The 18,554-nt window shown below is 38.2% G+C and overlaps 1 protein-coding gene across 1 annotated transcript; it reads right to left on the bottom strand.

Moving 5' to 3' along the window:
- Positions 1-7,935: 7,935 nt before the first annotated feature.
- LOC108369925 (uncharacterized) lies at positions 7,936-18,111 on the bottom strand. Its single transcript, XM_017625136.1, has 5 exons — positions 18,106-18,111; positions 17,416-17,545; positions 16,528-16,697; positions 11,754-12,188; positions 7,936-9,609 (listed from the first exon to the last, which is right to left on the bottom strand). The coding sequence occupies exons 1-5, from the start codon at positions 18,109-18,111 to the stop codon at positions 9,310-9,312; spliced, it is 1,041 nt and encodes a 346-aa protein (XP_017480625.1). The 3' UTR covers positions 7,936-9,309.
- Between the last annotated feature and the right edge of the window lie 443 nt (positions 18,112-18,554).

Raw genomic sequence — 18,554 nt, 5'->3', positions numbered from 1 at the left:
TATTACCTTTTCAAAAGCGAAATAAAGTCAACAAAAATTTGGAAATAAAGTCATTGACGCTATTTCCTCATTCAAATGGAAATAGCGTCAACAATGCTTAAAGTATGTCGATTCATAGAAAAAAATGTTGTTCTTACAATAAACATTGCCCCGTAAGTGTTGTTTTTTAATAGATGAAAAAGGCTTTTGCCAAATCCTCAGTGTTGTGATATTAATCCACACACAATCATGAACTACCACCAATTGATTATATTAAAAAAAATTTAAATTACGAATATGTAAAAACACGATGCGAAAAACTAAACGCCTGCGCACAGCTGGAATACGAGAAATATTTGAAGAAAGAGTGGAGAAATGATCCATAACTTGCAAAACATTTTTCGTTTCTACAAAAATAAAGCGAACACTATTAAATTGAAGAAACAGTCCATGTCCNATCTCATCTTTGTGAAAAGTGTGCAGATAGGGGGTATTATTGAATATAAGCCCTCGATGTTTAAAATATATAAAAATTTTATTTCAACGTATACAAAAAATAAATCTACCTGCGTTACAGCACGTCGGGAGAAGGGGAAGGGGGGGTCGGGGGGCCGCGGCGTAGCGTGACGTGGTGTGCGCGCCGGTCGCGCGGGGTACGCTTGGCGCGAGCGCGAGCGCGACGCGCGCGTTGTGGCGCGCTGACGCGGACAACCGCGAAGCTAAGCAAATTTAATGTTTGAAAGAGAAATAATGTCAATTGATTTTATTTCGTTTTTAAAATGGTAATAATGTCAATTGACTTTATTTCGCACGAGGGTGGGAAATAAAGTCAATTGACCTTATTTCCGTTGATCTTATTACCTGTCACCGCAAGCATAGCGTACGATTTGGAAACAACATAGTTGACGTGGGTGGTAAATCGAAGTTTGGAATCAAAATATACACCAAGATCTTTGAAGGCTGTAACATGATCAAGGGTTGAGCCAGAAAAAACTAGCTAGTAACGGGCTATATTTTCTAGTGAATGTGGAATGAAAACACTTTTTTACATTCAGAAAAAGCCGATTCCGGGTGCACCACGAGTAAAGCTTATCAAGCTCAAGTTGTAGTGCGCAGGAGTCATGCAAGTTTGTAATCGTAGAGTAGATTTTAAGGTCGTCGGCGTACAAAAGGAATTTTGAAGTTTGGAAGCAGGAGCTGACATCATTAATAAATAATGTAAATAGCACAGGCCCCAGTATACTACCCTGGGGGACGCCTGACTGCGCGACGAATGGTTGCGAAGATACGTTGTTGAAGGCAACTACGCACTGTCTGTTATCTAAATAAGACCGAATCCACTGCAAAAAAGTGGAGTGGAAGCCCATATCCGATAATTTATCCACTAAGATTTTATGGGAAACCCTATCGAAGGCTTTAGAAAAGTCAGTATAGATCGCATCAACCTGATCTCCATCCTGAAAGGCTGCAAAGCAGTCTGCAGTAAAAACTGCAAGATTGGATACAGTTGACCGGCCACTGACGAAACCATGTTGGTTTGGGCATCTCAAGCTACGGACTGAGAATGACAACTTTGCTTTGATGACGCATTCGAAGATTTTAGAGACAGTGGACAATTTCGAAATCGGTCGATAATTGCTAACATCATTATTATTGCCACTTTTAAAAATTAGGGTTATAGAAGCCTTTTTCCAATCGTTATAAACTCCCCATGGGACAGAGACTTATTAAAAATTATCGTTAAGGGTTCCATTAGGGCGGGACATATATTAAAAATAATGGCGGATAAGCCATCAACATCCATTTGTTTCGAGATTTTCAAAGACTGAATACCCTTTTCAACATCGTCAGATGACAGAGTAATCAACCCAAATGATAGGGCAGAGTCGGAGACACAACTGCGGATGGGACTGCTGTCATGGTCCAACTCGGTCACAGGGTTTGAGCGAAAATACTCAGTAAATAGATTTGCCGCCTCTTCAGGGATATTCACGAGCTTTTCTTTATAGGAAACCGATGAAGGTATGTTCGAAGTAGCTTTCTTGGACTTAATATAGCTCCAAAACGCCTTAGGATTATTTTTGATGTTAGCTTCTTGATTACTTATATACTTTTTATAAAGATATTTGTCGAGATAATTAAACTCTTGTAGGTAAAATTTGTATAGATCGTAGTAAGCAGACGAGTTCAAAGCCTTGTATTTCTTATAGAATTTGTTTTTGCGATTTTTTAAATACTTTAGTTCTTTTGTATACCAGGGCAAAGTTTAGGCCTTCCTGGGAAAAGTAGGAATGAGATCTAAGCACAACTCATAGACATAAGATTTAAGAGTTTTAAAAGTACTTGAAGTGTCTAAATTGCGAGAATGTCAGTCCAGTTATGACCCGTTGAAACTAAGTTCAAATGTTCAAAGTCGCACAGATTATAATTAAACATCGGCCTGAGACCATCAACTGGAGCAGCACAAAATTCATAGGAATGTAGACTTANATACGTTGTTGAAGGCAACTACGCACTGTCTGTTATCTAAATAAGACCGAATCCACTGCAAAAAAGTGGAGTGGAAGCCCATATCCGATAATTTATCCACTAAGATTTTATGGGAAACCCTATCGAAGGCTTTAGAAAAGTCAGTATAGATCGCATCAACCTNTGCAAGTTTGTAATCGTAGAGTAGATTTTAAGGTCGTCGGCGTACAAAAGGAATTTTGAAGTTTGGAAGCAGGAGCTGACATCATTAATAAATAATGTAAATAGCACAGGCCCCAGTATACTACCCTGGGGGACGCCTGACTGCGCGACGAATGGTTGCGAAGATACGTTGTTGAAGGCAACTACGCACTGTCTGTTATCTAAATAAGACCGAATCCACTGCAAAAAAGTGGAGTGGAAGCCCATATCCGATAATTTATCCACTAAGATTTTATGGGAAACCCTATCGAAGGCTTTAGAAAAGTCAGTATAGATCGCATCAACCTGATCTCCATCCTGAAAGGCTGCAAAGCAGTCTGCAGTAAAAACTGCAAGATTGGATACAGTTGACCGGCCACTGACGAAACCATGTTGGTTTGGGCATCTCAAGCTACGGACTGAGAATGACAACTTTGCTTTGATGACGCATTCGAAGATTTTAGAGACAGTGGACAATTTCGAAATCGGTCGATAATTGCTAACATCATTATTATTGCCACTTTTAAAAATTAGGGTTATAGAAGCCTTTTTCCAATCGTTATAAACTCCCCATGGGACAGAGACTTATTAAAAATTATCGTTAAGGGTTCCATTAGGGCGGGACATATATTAAAAATAATGGCGGATAAGCCATCAACATCCATTTGTTTCGAGATTTTCAAAGACTGAATACCCTTTTCAACATCGTCAGATGACAGAGTAATCAACCCAAATGATAGGGCAGAGTCGGAGACACAACTGCGGATGGGACTGCTGTCATGGTCCAACTCGGTCACAGGGTTTGAGCGAAAATACTCAGTAAATAGATTTGCCGCCTCTTCAGGGATATTCACGAGCTTTTCTTTATAGGAAACCGATGAAGGTATGTTCGAAGTAGCTTTCTTGGACTTAATATAGCTCCAAAACGCCTTAGGATTATTTTTGATGTTAGCTTCTTGATTACTTATATACTTTTTATAAAGATATTTGTCGAGATAATTAAACTCTTGTAGGTAAAATTTGTATAGATCGTAGTAAGCAGACGAGTTCAAAGCCTTGTATTTCTTATAGAATTTGTTTTTGCGATTTTTTAAATACTTTAGTTCTTTTGTATACCAGGGCAAAGTTTAGGCCTTCCTGGGAAAAGTAGGAATGAGATCTAAGCACAACTCATAGACATAAGATTTAAGAGTTTTAAAAGTACTTGAAGTGTCTAAATTGCGAGAATGTCAGTCCAGTTATGACCCGTTGAAACTAAGTTCAAATGTTCAAAGTCGCACAGATTATAATTAAACATCGGCCTGAGACCATCAACTGGAGCAGCACAAAATTCATAGGAATGTAGACTTAACACTAGAGGAATGTGGTGGACATTGCCTACGGATATAGGCAAGTTGCACTCAGTTAACTGATAGTTTAAATTACTGCTTAAGAATATCAAATCTAAAAGACGATTTAGCTTGTTAAAATAACTGTTAACTTGTAATAATCCAATACTTAAGAGACTATCTATCGAATACAGATCACTTTCGTCTGATGCGCTTACAGGGGTTAGCCATAATGAGTTGTTGAGTTTACGCCATAATACAGAGCTCACGTTGAAATCACCTAACACATATAGATGATGATCGCCTATTCTGGAACTAAGAGATACGACATTATCTATGTGAGATTTGTAAATAGAGCTTTCTACTATTCGGCGGAATATATAATGCACACAGAAAAAGTCGTCCCGTCGAGCCTTTCAGACTAATACAGAGTTGGTCGAGGATAGTATCCGAGTTTTGTAGTTGGACTAAGGAGGAGTTGTATTTACGCTGGACGGCAATTAATACTCCGCCTCCTCCGCAATGGCCGGTTTTAGATTCATCTCTGTCTTTCCGAAATACATTATACAGATTTGGGTCGAAAAATTCCGAGTCATAGAAGTTGGGATTCAGCCAGCTTTCGATTATAACGAAGGCATCGTAGTCTAAGTGCGAACTTAATCTATGAACCATACTAGCTTTTGTCTGCATTCCGGAGATGTTTTGGAAATATATTTTAAAATTATTCCCCCCATGGCGAGGAGCTAGGTTGGTACTGGCTTATCCACTACTCGTTGAAAAAACGAAAAGGGCGAACAGTGACATTTGCAGGCCAGATCTCAGGCTTAAGCAACTTAGGGAACAAATCCTCGGTGACAGCTAGTTTGAAGTTAACATGTTCTAAATCATCCATTGAGGCAACTTTCTTGACGAGCTTATGACAAAGTAGCGATTGTTTTGTGATACCTTAGTATTTTTCAACATATTCGAGTATGTCATTACAGCCTACAGAAGGCTTGAAGGAAGNATTATTGCCACTTTTAAAAATTAGGGTTATAGAAGCCTTTTTCCAATCGTTATAAACTCCCCATGGGACAGAGACTTATTAAAAATTATCGTTAAGGGTTCCATTAGGGCGGGACATATATTAAAAATAATGGCGGATAAGCCATCAACATCCATTTGTTTCGAGATTTTCAAAGACTGAATACCCTTTTCAACATCGTCAGATGACAGAGTAATCAACCCAAATGATAGGGCAGAGTCGGAGACACAACTGCGGATGGGACTGCTGNATTATTTACTTGGTGGGCTGCATTATTACGGACGTCAACGGCTGGTACTCCAGGCAGAGGAATTTCGGCAGACACTAATGCATCAGCATAACTCAGCCTAGAGACATTGCGAGAAGTAGAGCGAGATGATATTGCCTTATTATGTGTATGCAAGTGTTTGTCAGGCGGTGCTTCGGCGACTGAACTAGTAGATTTAAAATCAGTGTAAACAAGAGAACTAACATTAGGCTGCGAAGCATCAACATCATCATTGGCGGGAGCGGACTGCGAAGCAGTAACATCAACATTGGCGGAAGACAGAGAAGCAGTATCTACCTCTGGTGAAACAACAGCAGCGATAGCGTTGGTAGAATTTTCTGTTGGTGCGTTAGTACAACCACACTTAGAGTGTAATGCAATTTGGCGCAATTCATCAACTTCGGCAGTGAGCGAAACAAGAGCAGCGAGAACGTCTTCGGAATAAAGTTTACGCATGGCTAGTAACTCAGAGCGCAACTGAGTTGTTTGTTCAATAAAAGCTTTTTATTGTCTTGAAGAGCATGAAGTTCCGCGACTGCACGCGCTTGCTCAGAACTAAGCGCTTTGAGCTCACTGTGGATCGTTGGTAGAATAGCTAACTGTTGTTTGATGTCTCTACCATAATCACCACTCGAAATAAGCATTGTTTTGGAAGTTGTTGTTGCCGTAATATTCTCTGGAGCAGGCGAATTTGACGATGTAGGAGCTTGTTGTTGTTGTTGTTTAGCATCTCTGCCATAGTAATCACGCGAAGTAAGCGTTGTTTTTGAAGCTGTTGTTGATGAGATGGGTTTGAATAATTCGTTATATCAGCAGGAGAAGGCAAATTAGATGACTTATTATTTGAAGTCGCGAATACGGCCCGATTAGTGGAACGCGGGCGAGAGTGAAGAGAAAGTCGGCGAGCATTCGCGCATTTTTTGCAAACATATTTGTTGTTGGAATTGGAAAAATAGTCTAAATCAGCAGGCAAAACACCAACACAGTTGGGATGGTATATTTCGTTACAATTATTGCATTAGACTTTAGGGTTCGCCCGATCAACTTTTTGGTTGCAAACACACGGCATAGTAATGGATAATATTCATATCAATATTATTTGAAACGACAAGAGTCACTGTCTCATTGCACTAGGCAAAATGTCGAAATAAGGATCACAATAAATTATGTTTATGAGAAATATTTAGAGCGCCCTAAAGACACGTCCGCACAGTACGACGACAAATTCGAGTTCTTATGTAACCGTCAAGCATTTCGCTCAATCCACATACTAAAATTTTCGGATTTCTCATACTTGGTAATTGTATATCATATTTTTGACCCACTTTTTCTCTAATACCGCTAGCTAATATTTTTCACGCTTCCTCACTTTCACACCGTATTGCCACTGCTCCATTCTGCCTATTTTATATTCCGCTCATACCTACACTCAACGTTGACGGTTTGATTATTGTTTTTACTTCTCTCTTCGTTACTTCACTTTGTTGGTTTCAATATGACGGGAACGTTTCCAGCTATTGGCTTTTTCACTTGGTCGGCATATGTGCTTGCTCACGACTCTCTTTATTTTGAATTTGGTCTGAGATTGTTATGGTACGCATACTTTGGAAGCAGCAGTGACTGCAGGCGGCATGACACAATGGGGTGCACTGTGGCTAGTCATGTCGGCTGGCGGGGTTCTTGCCCCCACTACTGTTCCCTGCACCATAGCAGAGAAAAGTCATGCCTGTCAAATATCCCAACGGACGGACACATAACAATTCAAAAATAAAAAAAAATCCGTTGACACAAACAAAAAATCTGAAAGAAAACGTTAAATTTAAATATTTAAAATAAACTTAAAAATTAGCAGAATCCAACCTAAACCTGAAATAAGAAGAAATAAACCAAAAACAACAAAAAAAAACCTAAGGCGAATATGAGGCACCACCGCTGGTATTGTGGTGCCTGGTGCTAGCCCACCCTCGTCGCACCCTAATGTCGGTAGCCCCAAAATATAAAGTTAGGAATAAAAGTCAACATTCCCATTTATATTTATAAATTTATTTACAATTCATTTTCTTAATACTAATTCCTAAAGGCTAACTAAAATCTAAATCTTAACATCAAAAAAAAAGGTAAGTATGCTTAATAACTAACTAGGTGTACCTCTTAGGTCTATGGTATGTAAGTATAATTAAGTAAGTGTAGGTATGTAGTAAATTTTATAGGTAATTCAGTCAGGTCGGTAACTCCAGTAGCAAAATCAGGTAGGAAAATCCGGGAAGTATATTACAAAACAATTGAATTGAGTTAAGCAGGTAAGGGTATGTATGGTGAGTCCGGTAGGTATATCTAAGGTAAGTCAGGTAAGTATAGTTAACAAAAAAAAATAAAAATAAAATTCAATTAAGTTTAGTAGTTATTTTATCTAATAAACTTGCCCTATATTTCTAGATTTATTGGTTTTGATTTCCTTTTAGGTTTTTTAATCCTTTTCTTTAAATCTTCTTTTTCACTATTTTTTTCTTTGTATACCAAAAAAATGTATATTTATATGTAATTTATTTCTTCATTATTTCTATTCTTATTATTATTATTATTATTATCACGTTAATTCTTTAGTTATATAGTGAATTTAAATTTATATTATTTAAATTTTTATTAAATCGTAGATTATGGTTAATTTATACATCAGGTTATTTTAGTTGTATACATATTATTAACGAAAATTCCATTTCAAAAATGCATTTTCAAGAAACTTCACCCCAAAACATAATCGGTGTTAGTCGAGTCGAATAACATTAGTGTTCTAGGGTTAATTTCGTACAATTTTGGTTTTACTCTTTACATCCCTTATTATTTTTGGTTCTTATATACATACATACATATTTTCTACTTTCAAGTTATTACACTTCTATCGAGTTGACATTCACATTTAGTTTTGTTAAATTGTCCCTATTTTATGGCAACTTTGTTTTAAAATTTTTTTTTTAGTTTCTTGTCTACATTTATTTATTTTTTATTTAATTATTATTATATATATGTATATATTTTTTAGTCAATTTAATAGTTTTTCATCAAGTCAATTTAATAGTTTTTCATATAATTATTTGGGCCAAATTCTTATTTGTTATGTTTGCTGGGTTGGAGCTGCTTCGGCCGATAGAGTTAAAAAAGCGAAAAAATTAAATTTTCCGTTTACCCTCCTACGCGTTTCAACGCTCTCGCGTCTTCATCAGGGAGTCTTTATTCGAAAAATAAAAACAAATAAACAATAAACATGATTAGCAAGTAAAATTCGGTGATGCAAAAACAATAAACATAGTTAACGGCAATTACTTTACACTAATTGACTTTGAACCCACATTTACATAAATATTATTGGCAAAAATTGTTTAACAAACGATAAACGTTAGCACCATTTTAAGTATCTTTTCAACAATATTACCAAATTCGAATCCTATATTCTTATTTATATTTGTTATTGATTCCAGCTGCATACACGTTGTTGGTGTTATCTACGTCCTCTTTAAAGTTGATCGCATTCTCAAGTCTTTGTTGTATACGTAGGCTTTCTAATGTCATTCTCCTTTTTACCCCTCTTTCGATGTCCAAAATTCTCGTATTCCCGAAGTCCGCAAAGTGTTCGTGCTTCGTCAAGCGTTGTGCCAGTTCTGTTGTCATCTTTTTGTTTCTCTCATCCGCTTTATGTTCGCTTATTCTTGAACCCAATGATCTTTTTGTTGTGCCTACGTAGCATTTGTTACAGCTTTCAGTATCATTCCCCTTACATTCTATTTGATACACCACATTATGTTCAGAATTCTGTCTTTTGTTTTAGTGTACAGTTTGCTTATTGTGTTGTGCGGTCTGTGAGCATATGTAATATCTTCATTCTTTATTGTTCTCCTGAGCGCCTGGTTATTTGTTAGTCCTGGTACGTAAGTTACTCCAATGTACTTTTTATTGTTAGCTGTGTTGTTAGCCTGAAGATCTTTATTTTGATTTGTTTGTTTACTTTTGCTTATCGTCGTTGCTATTAATAGTTTTTCTTTTTCTTATTTCGCATACATATAAAAACGTAGGTGTGTATATATAGGCCCGAAGGACTCACCCCATGTTGCAGCAGGCCATGGTAGGTGCACTGCTGTTGTTGTTGTCGCTGGTATTGCGCGCTTTCGTTGTTGACGTTGCGCGCTGTTGTTGGTGTTGTTGCGCGCGGCTGTTGTTGACGTTGCGGTTGCTTTTACTTGGACTGTGCTTTTACTTGCACGATGTATTTTATTACATTTGAAATCACAACCGCGCGTTGTAAGATGCGTTTTCTTTCGTTTAATTTTCACTTTTCGCACCAGTCGCTAATGATAGAATGGCAAATGGTTGACTGCAGAGTTGCCAGCGGGTTTTTATATCTTTGCACTGTGGGAATATTCCATTTGGAAGAATAACGGGCACTGCGTCATTTGGACTAGTTCCGTTACTCTTCCAAATGGAATTTGCCGCAGTGCAAGGAGGAATATCCAAAAAAAATCCAGGGTTGCCGTGACTCCTTTGTAAGTGTTTTTACCGGACTTAACCGCAAAAAAAATCTTTGAAAATTTCTAGTTTACAAATTTGACAGTTTCGTGGTGGATACGAACGTCAGAATTTTATCTAGCTCATGTGCTAGGTAAAATTTTACAGCTTCTAGGTGTAATCAGTCTTATCATGAGTTTCATTTTTTCCGAACCGGTTCACTTTTTCAACTCTTGGTTTCCATGTATTTACTATGGGCGGATGAACAATTTTCGGGCGAAACTCAGGATAAGGCAGAATATTGTGGGCGGTAATAAAGAATGAAAATCAAAATGGAATCTGACAAAACAAAAGAACGTTCGTTACTTGCAAGTTATAAAATAGATGTAAATTTAACAATTTCAGCAACACACAAAATAGAGCTTCTGCAGAAGCGTTTGTGTGGTTTTTCCCAACTGTCAAAATTTTCCTTTGCGGTTGGTACAGAAAAACAAAATTTATTCGTACACCATGCTGAAAAAGCTACCGATTGCCACTGGCTCTATAACAGAATATTGATAATGTTGCCGCCAGAACGCTTTAGTACAAAGGAAAAAGTAGCTGTCAAACTACCAAGTCACCGCAATAGATGCCAAAATCTCTCAAAAATTCTATTCTGGTAAGTCCGGTAGGTATGTCTAAGGTAAGTGAGGTAAGTATAGTTAACAAAAAAATAAAAATAAAATTCAATTAAGTTTAGTAGTTATTTTATCTAATAAACTTGCCCTATATTTCTAGATTTATTGCTTTTGACTTCCTTTTAGGTTTTTTAATCCTTTTCTTTAAATCTTCTTTTTCTCTTTTTTTTCTTTGTATACCAAAAAAAATATATGTTTATATGTAATTTATTTCTTCATTATTTCTATTATTATTATTATTATTATTATCTTGTTAAGACTTTAGTTATATAGTGGCCATTTATCTTTTATTTTATTTATTAATCGTTATGAATTTAAATTTATATTATTTAAATTTTTATTAAATCGTAGGTTATGGTTAATTTATACATCAGGTTATTTCCCCATTGGTATGTTTATTTAAAATTATTTTAGTAGAATTTTTTATTAAATTCATACTTTCCTTTCACTTTACATCAGGTTATTTTAGCTACGTAAACTTAGTTTATTTAAAAGTTCTACTAAATGGTAGTTTATATTATTATTTTTTAAGTTAGTTCAATTTAATTTGATTTAATTTTAGCTTATTTAATTTCCGTTTTATTTTATTTAATTTCACATTTGGTTAAGGTAATTTAGATTAATTTTATTTATATTTATTTAATTTACTCTGATTAAATTTTTTTTGGGTTTAGTTAATCTCAATATACTATTCTTGCTTTATTATTTTACGTGACCCTAACTCTTATTCCCTATATGCATATATGCCTATGTATGCATGGATATATATGCGTATATACTTGTTTATGTTTGAAATTTAATTTGATTTTTTTCTACTCTTTTGTTGAAAGAATTCTAGGTTCCTGTCTTCATTTAACCCTGGAACACTAATCATCTTCTTAACACGTTAACACTAATAATTAGTCGAATCGAGTTTAATTAACGAAAATTCCATTTCAAAAATGCATTTTCAAGAAACTTCACCACAAAACATAATCGGTGTTAGTCAAATTTTGGTTTTACTCTGTACTTCCCTTATTATTTTTGGTTCTTATATACATACATACATATTTTCTACTTTCAAGTTATTTCACTTGTATCGAGTTCACATTCTTTAGGTTTGTTAAATTATCCCTATTTTATGGCAACTTTGTTCAAAATTTTTTTTTTTTCTTTTATTACTTTCTTGTCTACATTTATTATTATTTTTTTGTTATTTAATTATTATTATATATATATATTTTTTTTAAGTCAATTTAATAGTTTTTCGTTTTCTTATTTAGCATACATATAAAAACGTAGGTGTGTATATATAGGCCCGAAGGACTCACCCCTTGTTGCAGCAGGCCTTGGTAGGGGCACTGCTGTTGTTGTTGTCGCTGGTGTTGCGTGCTTTCGTTGTTGGTGTTGTTGCGCGCTTCTGTTGTTGACGTTGCGAGCTGCTGTTGTTGGTGTTGCGCGCTGCTGTTGTTGACGTTGCGCGCTTTCGTGCCTGGGTGCTCACCCCGGTTGATGCCCACTCCCTGGTGAGTTGCTGGTGCTTCTGCTACTGATGCCACATTTATGCAGGTGTTGCCGCTACAGTGAGGTGGTTGTGATGCCGCTTTGGAGCGGTGTTGCTTCGCGCAACCATTGTTGTCGATGTGCTGTTGTTGTTGTTGTTGCGCCCTTCGGTGGCGTTGGATGCTGCCGCCTGCGGTTGTTACGCTGGCGTTGCGGCCACCCTTAATTTGGTGGTTTGCCGATGCCGCTCGGGCGGTCGTGGTCTAGTGTTGCGGTGGATGGCTGAGTCACCCCCTAGAGACAATAAAAGTAATTAGGGTTAGGGTCATAATTTAATGATTCATCCTATCAGGAGCTCCGCTTTCGTCCGACCTCGTTCACTATTCCCACTTTGCTCATGTGTGACTTATTTTTGCGAACTCGAGATAAGGATTACTATATCTACATACATATATACATATACACTTATAGCTGCCGTTCACTTAAAGTAGCCTAACTCAATTCGAGGGTTTAATACAACAACAAAAAAAGCTTAAATCTTCTATAATATAAATATTTGTGAGTTTGTTACTTAAGTGTTTTTTGTAGAAACGTATTTGGTTGAAAACTACTTGGGCCCTTTTCCCCGAAACCTATTTCCCCTTAAAAAAATTTCATTTCGATTTAAGTGAGGTTAAGGGTTTTTTTCTGTTTAGCTTGGAACCGCAAACAAGGCAAACCAAATGGGTTTTCTCAAGAGACTATTATAAAAACCAAATTTCGTCTCTCCTCGACTTAGGCGAATTTGAAAGAAAACAGCACAGATATCACTGGTTTAACAATATACAGAATCATTCCAAAACCTCAACCTTGCGGGGAAACGCACTCAAAGCTTGAATTATTTATACAGTTATTAAGCGGAGCATATTTCTCCTTGTCAAGCTCAGCAATTATACGATGAAATCTCTCAACACGCAAGTATTGGACAGCTTCTGTATACCACCCAACGTGCGATACACATACGTATAGAAACATTGAAGTAATACAACATACTTAATCCCTAGAGGGATATTATGCAGAGCTCTTCACAGGCTACGTGGGTGAAAATGACTGCCTTGCCCGAAGACACGGTGGTAGTTAGCCAGCAATGTGTGGTACGAGCGCCCAAAGCGATACCCCGTTGGTGTAGCAGGTTTCGTACTCTGCGAGTCCGTGGTATGTAGTCCCCGGAAGTTGGGACCCTACTTGCCAGGTGGGATTGCAGGAATATGCCGTGCGAGTTGCGGCATTTATTCTAGCAGCGGCGTAGCACGGTTCACCTCTGCTTTTTACTGCACGATATATAGTTTTTATTTATTACTTCTTTTTTTTCACTATGCGGTTGCGTACTTTTTTAATACTGTACTTTTACTTGCACTATGTATTTTATTACATTTGAAATCACAACCGCGCGTTGTAAAATGCGTTTTCTTTCGTTTAATTTTCAATTTTCGCACCAGTCGCTATTGATAGAATGCCAAATGGTTGACTGCAGAGTTACCAGCGGGTCTTTATATCTTTGCACTGCGGGAATATTCCATTTAGAAGAATAACGGGCACTGCGTCATTTGGACTAGTTCCGTTACTCTTCCAAATGGAATTTGCCGCAGTGCAAGGAGGAATATCCAAAAATATCCAGGGTTGCCGTGACTCCTTTGTAAGTATTTTTACCTGACTTAACCGCAAAAAAAATCTTTGAAAATTGCTAGTTTACAAATTTTACAGTTTCGTGGTGGATATGAACGTCAGAATTTTATCTAGCTCATGTGCTAGGTAAAATTTTACAGCTTCTAGGTTTAATCAGCCTTATCATGAGTTTCGTTTTTCCCAACCGGTTCACTTTTTCAACTCTTGGTTTCCATGTATTTTACTACAGCAAAATTCAATTTATTCGTACACGCACATGCCGAAAAGCTACCGATTGCCACTGGCTCTATATCAGAATATTGATAATGTTGCCGCCAGAACGCTTTAGTACAAAGGAAAACGTTGCTGTCAAACTACCAAGTCACCGCAATAGATGCCAAAATCAAGCCCTGATATATATTTCTCTCTATATTCTTACATTTGTGTCAAGATATAAACTCAATCCTGTGAAGACGGGCAGTTACAGACAGCTGTCACAACTATCACCAGCCTCCGCGAGAAAGCGTTTATTAACCGAAAAAAAGTAGGCAAACAGACCTGCAGTAACCAGTGACAATCAGTGACACTGTCCGAAAGGAACACAGCTGTCGCAAAATGGCAGACCTTCCATGCAGTTTTGGTGTTGCCGTACGCTCTAGAAAAATTATTAGATGGTGAAATTTATGGCACGCTACCGGGTGCGCTATATACCGAAGAATAAAGTATTTATATGTTGCGGGCGAACAGTAACCCATAACAAACCTGCTTCACTTCACGAATCGTCACAGAAGTGAACAGGAAAAGGGTTAACTGTCTTCGCAAGGCCCCCGCAAAAAAGTTAGGTGGTAAAATCACAAGAATGTGGGGCACGACTCACCCCTGAGATATAGAGTCTCAAAAAAAAAGAAGTATTTAGCCGGGCAAGGAATTACAACCCCGTAGTTGCGTCAGGTGGCAGTTAGGGTTCGCCCGACTCAGTATTGGTATTCTAATAAGTTAAGTTTGATGTTACGAAAATACCGAGGTCAACGCATTTGCTATATTCCGCGTTAGTATTCGCTTGTAATGCTGGGTGGACTCGTTATTGTGTAGCTGGTTTCTGGAACAATAAGCCTACTGATCTGGTTAATACTGAGTCGGCTTCTATCATTCTTGTATTCTTAAAACAATGGATTTAATGTTTTAAAAGCTTCAATCTGGGGTTTCAGTACGTCAGGGTTGTTTTCGTAATTCTGGTAGTGAAAAAAAAATAAAAGTTGTACCAGAGTTTGCCTGGCGTATTCGACTCAGAAACTCAATCCCGGTTGCGTAACTAAGTGTGGTTTGAATAAGCGTTCTTTTCGAAATGCTTGAGTCAGAATTATACCGAGTAAACTCTGGGGAAAAAATTCAAGTCCGGTATTGCGGTGGTTCTCTATTTTTTTAGGCCAGAGAAGCCTATCCCCCAAAGTGCCGAGCTTAATCGGTCTTAACACCCTGCTCCCACTAGTACAACACCGCTAGAAAGAACACAGGTCAAGCTGTCCTGAAAAGGACACTTGGCCGCGAGTTTATAGCCATCCGTCGGCTGGGAAAAACGAGTATATATTTATTTTGTTTCCTATTCATTATGGCATTGCGGACCAGGAGACACTTTCTTAAAGGAGAACACGTCAAAACTCCGAAATGAATTAGACATTTTGATCAGGAGAACTCGTCAAAACTCCGAAACGCATTAGACATTTTGATAAGGAGAACTCGTCAAAACTCCTAAAAGACGATCCTAATGGGAGTGCGGATTGTCAGGCAGTTCACGACTCCCGCAGGGAGCGCGCGTGAACGTCGCAAGAATATAGATGCTCGGGGAGGATACTGGGCGGTTTTTCCCCGACCGTCAAAGCGCCCAGTGAAAAGGAGAGTAAGAGAAAAAAAGATAATCTATTCACATTCGTTGGCTAGAGTTAGCCTCCCCCCACTTGCCGAACTTAGTCGGTCTTCACAGTACGGCCCCTCCGGTAGTCCAGTAGCTCGTCTCTGTCTCGATTCTCTACCTGGGTGAATTCATATATGAATTCGCCGCCTTGTTCTCTGTCTAATAAGTAGTAGAGAATGACGTATATTCTCTACCAGCAGAGAAATAATCGGTAGGGAAGAGTTACAGAAGCGAGTTACAGCCCTATATGACTTAGCTTCGAGGAAAAGCCATGCAAAGTTGGACACCGGGCAGTCGCGGGCGGTCAAGGTTTTACCCTATCGCTAAGTTTAATATTTGAAAAAACGTGCATATATAAAAATTTTTGGAACTACTTTACTTTCGCATCGCCCTTCGTGACGGATGGCATTGTCACGGCCGAATGTCAGATGCATGGAACCTACCGATCGGTTTGCCATTCAAGTCCTCTAAATCGTACAGAGCATTTCCTACCTTTCGCACAACATGACACTTGATATATTTAGGCAAGCATTTAGCATTAATGCCTTGCTTAAAATTGCTAAGAGCGAAGTTTTCTGGAATACTTCTTGTCCTTCCCGGTAATTCACCACCCGCGTACGTTTGTTGTACGTGTTCGCTACTCTGTCTTGCGCTAGCTCAAGGTTCTTTCGTATGGTAAGCTAATTTACATTTGCCGACGCCGCGTTTTGCATCGCCTTCAAAAATACGTGTTTAGAAAGATGGTCTAGCACTATAAACAAAAACAGGTTTCTTAGCTTTGATCATGGATATGGACCTAAGAAATCGCAATAACACTTGATAGAAGCGACCATCTTGCCAGCCTACCGCTCAAGTCTTTTTGTGTCATTAGCCACTTGAGACTTGAAAGGTCAGTAATTATTCGAAAAGGTAATCCCTCAATATATGGTCTAAAACGCTTGACACTAACTATTCCGCTGAGCATTATTCAGCTTCTTTGATACAAAAGCTATGGGGTGCTCTGCCCATTCCTCATCGAGCTGGAATAACACGTCTTCTAGCCCTACTTTGGACGCATCACTTTGGATCACGAATTCTTTGGTAAAATCGGGTTGTGCCAGGACAGGCGCTGAACAGAGTGCAACTTTAAGCTTTCCCAATGCTTCAACTACCTCAGGAGTTAACTTAAATGGACCAGGTGACTTTCGAAGGCAATCTGTCATTGGACCCGCCAAATCTGCAAAATTGGTAATAAACGACCTGTACCAATTTGCCATTCCTATAAACCTGCGAACCTGACGAGGAGACTTGGGAATCGGAAAATCCTTTATGGCTTCTATTTTGCCTGGGCCTACTTTCGAACAACCATTCCCTATCAAGTACCCGAGATACCGAATTTCCTTCTGGCAGAACTTGCTCTTCTTCACGTTGATTGGAAGTCCCGCTTCCCGTAAACATTTCGCCACTTCCTTCAGCAATTCCAAATGATCTTCGAAGTTTGAGCTGCACACCATCAGGTCATCCAGTCAGACAAAGACGTTCTCCCGCAATCGTGAAGGGATAGCCTTATCCATCAGCCGACTCATTGTTTGTGGTCCGTTGCACAGGCCAAAGGGCAATACTTTAAAGTGGTACAATGGCTTTCCTGTAACCGCAAATGCCGTTTTCTCCTTAGACGATTCCGTTAATTTGATTTGGAAGAAAGCATCCTTCAAATCAATACCTCTTATAAAGTATGTATCCATTAATATGGGGCAACGGATACGAGTCCTTCTTGGTGACCGCGTTCACCTTCCTGGAATCTATGCACAGCCTCACTTTGCCTCGTTTCCGGACTAGTACCACTGGACTACACCACGGTGAATTCGATTCCTCAATCACTCCCATCCTGAGTAGCCTTTCAATTTCGCTATAGGCTTTTGCCTGCCTGGGTGATGAAAGAGGAAAGTGCTTACTTTTAATTGGCACCACATCCCCCGTGTCTATATGGTGCGTCACTAAACTGGTTTGACCTAGTCCTAGCTTTTCGAACGAGGGAAACTCCTGAACAACTTCTTGCAATGCTACCTTCTGATATGGTGTGAGCTAATGGAAGTTTGGCTCATATACATTTGGAAAATCGAAACAAGAAACGGTTGGAAATACATCGGATGCTAACGCAAATGCCTTCCAGAAATCAACTCCCAGGTATGCTTCTTGGATTAATGACGGTGCAAGATAAAATCGAATAGTCCTCGTAATATTTTTAAAAGTGACCGTTAAGGATATCGAACCGAGTATTTTCTGCTGATTTCCGCCAGCTGTGTAAACAAACGCGAGCAAAGGATGATATTTTAATCTGGTTATTTTTAGGAAATCTTCGCATCAGTGTTGCCGCGAATCATTTTTAGTGGTAGCTAAACTCTTAAAAAAAAAAGCTAAAAAAGAGCTAAAAAAGTCGTTGGTAGCTAAACTTTTTTACTTACATATACATATTTAAGTATACACGCAAACATTTTCAATAAGTAATGGTGTAAAAACAATGAACTCTGGAAAAAAAAAATATTTTATCCAAACCTTTTTGTATAAGAGGGGAAATACATACGACACCAGCTTGGTGGCTCCATCAAGTGATTGTACCATAAGGCTCGAAGCATACAACTTACCAGCATGCTGATACAATATTTATTTTTTTACAAATGAGGTCCAGGAAAGATCGAGATGATTAGAGCCGAAATTTCATAATTTTTCTACTATTTTGTTATTTCTTTTCTTTTTTTACTTCAAAACTGCAATATCGTGAACTTAATCTTCAACAAACACGGCTTTTACTCATATAGTGCAAGAAATTTCCATCAAAATACTTTTTACTTAGAAAATTGAGCTGATTTTAACACTCACGACACCAGCATGCTGGTACAGTTATAAAATTTTCAAATAGTTTTTGAGGTCGCAACAGCAGCTGGTACAATCACACCACAAGAACATACACGGTCAATCGACTTGAATAACTCAGTGTGAAGGCAGGACCAGGATAAATGTATTTGCATAAAAATTTATTAAAGCAAAAATGTTTTGGGTAGGCGTCGGAGCCAATGATAACCATCAGTTACCA

This window comes from Rhagoletis zephyria, unplaced genomic scaffold (assembly GCF_001687245.7).
Source record: "Rhagoletis zephyria isolate East Lansing unplaced genomic scaffold, Rhagoletis_zephyria_1.1 Rzeph_scaffold_03913, whole genome shotgun sequence".
Taxonomy (NCBI): Eukaryota; Metazoa; Arthropoda; class Insecta; order Diptera; family Tephritidae; genus Rhagoletis; species Rhagoletis zephyria.
The sequence above is the reverse complement of the archived record's forward strand: the minus strand, read 5'-3'. Positions and strand labels throughout refer to the sequence as shown.

Bases quoted from the DNA above. Each gene is read 5' to 3' on its own strand.
- LOC108369925 (XM_017625136.1), bottom strand. The intron at 16,698-17,415 runs GTAAGCACTTTC...CCAATTTTGCAG, and splicing joins GGATGTGGTGCCAATTAAAA to ATTTGGCGGGTCCAATGACA. The intron at 9,610-11,753 runs GTGAGTCCTTCG...TTCTATCATTAG, and splicing joins AAGGCCTGCTGCAACAAGGG to CGACTGGTGCGAAAAGTGAA.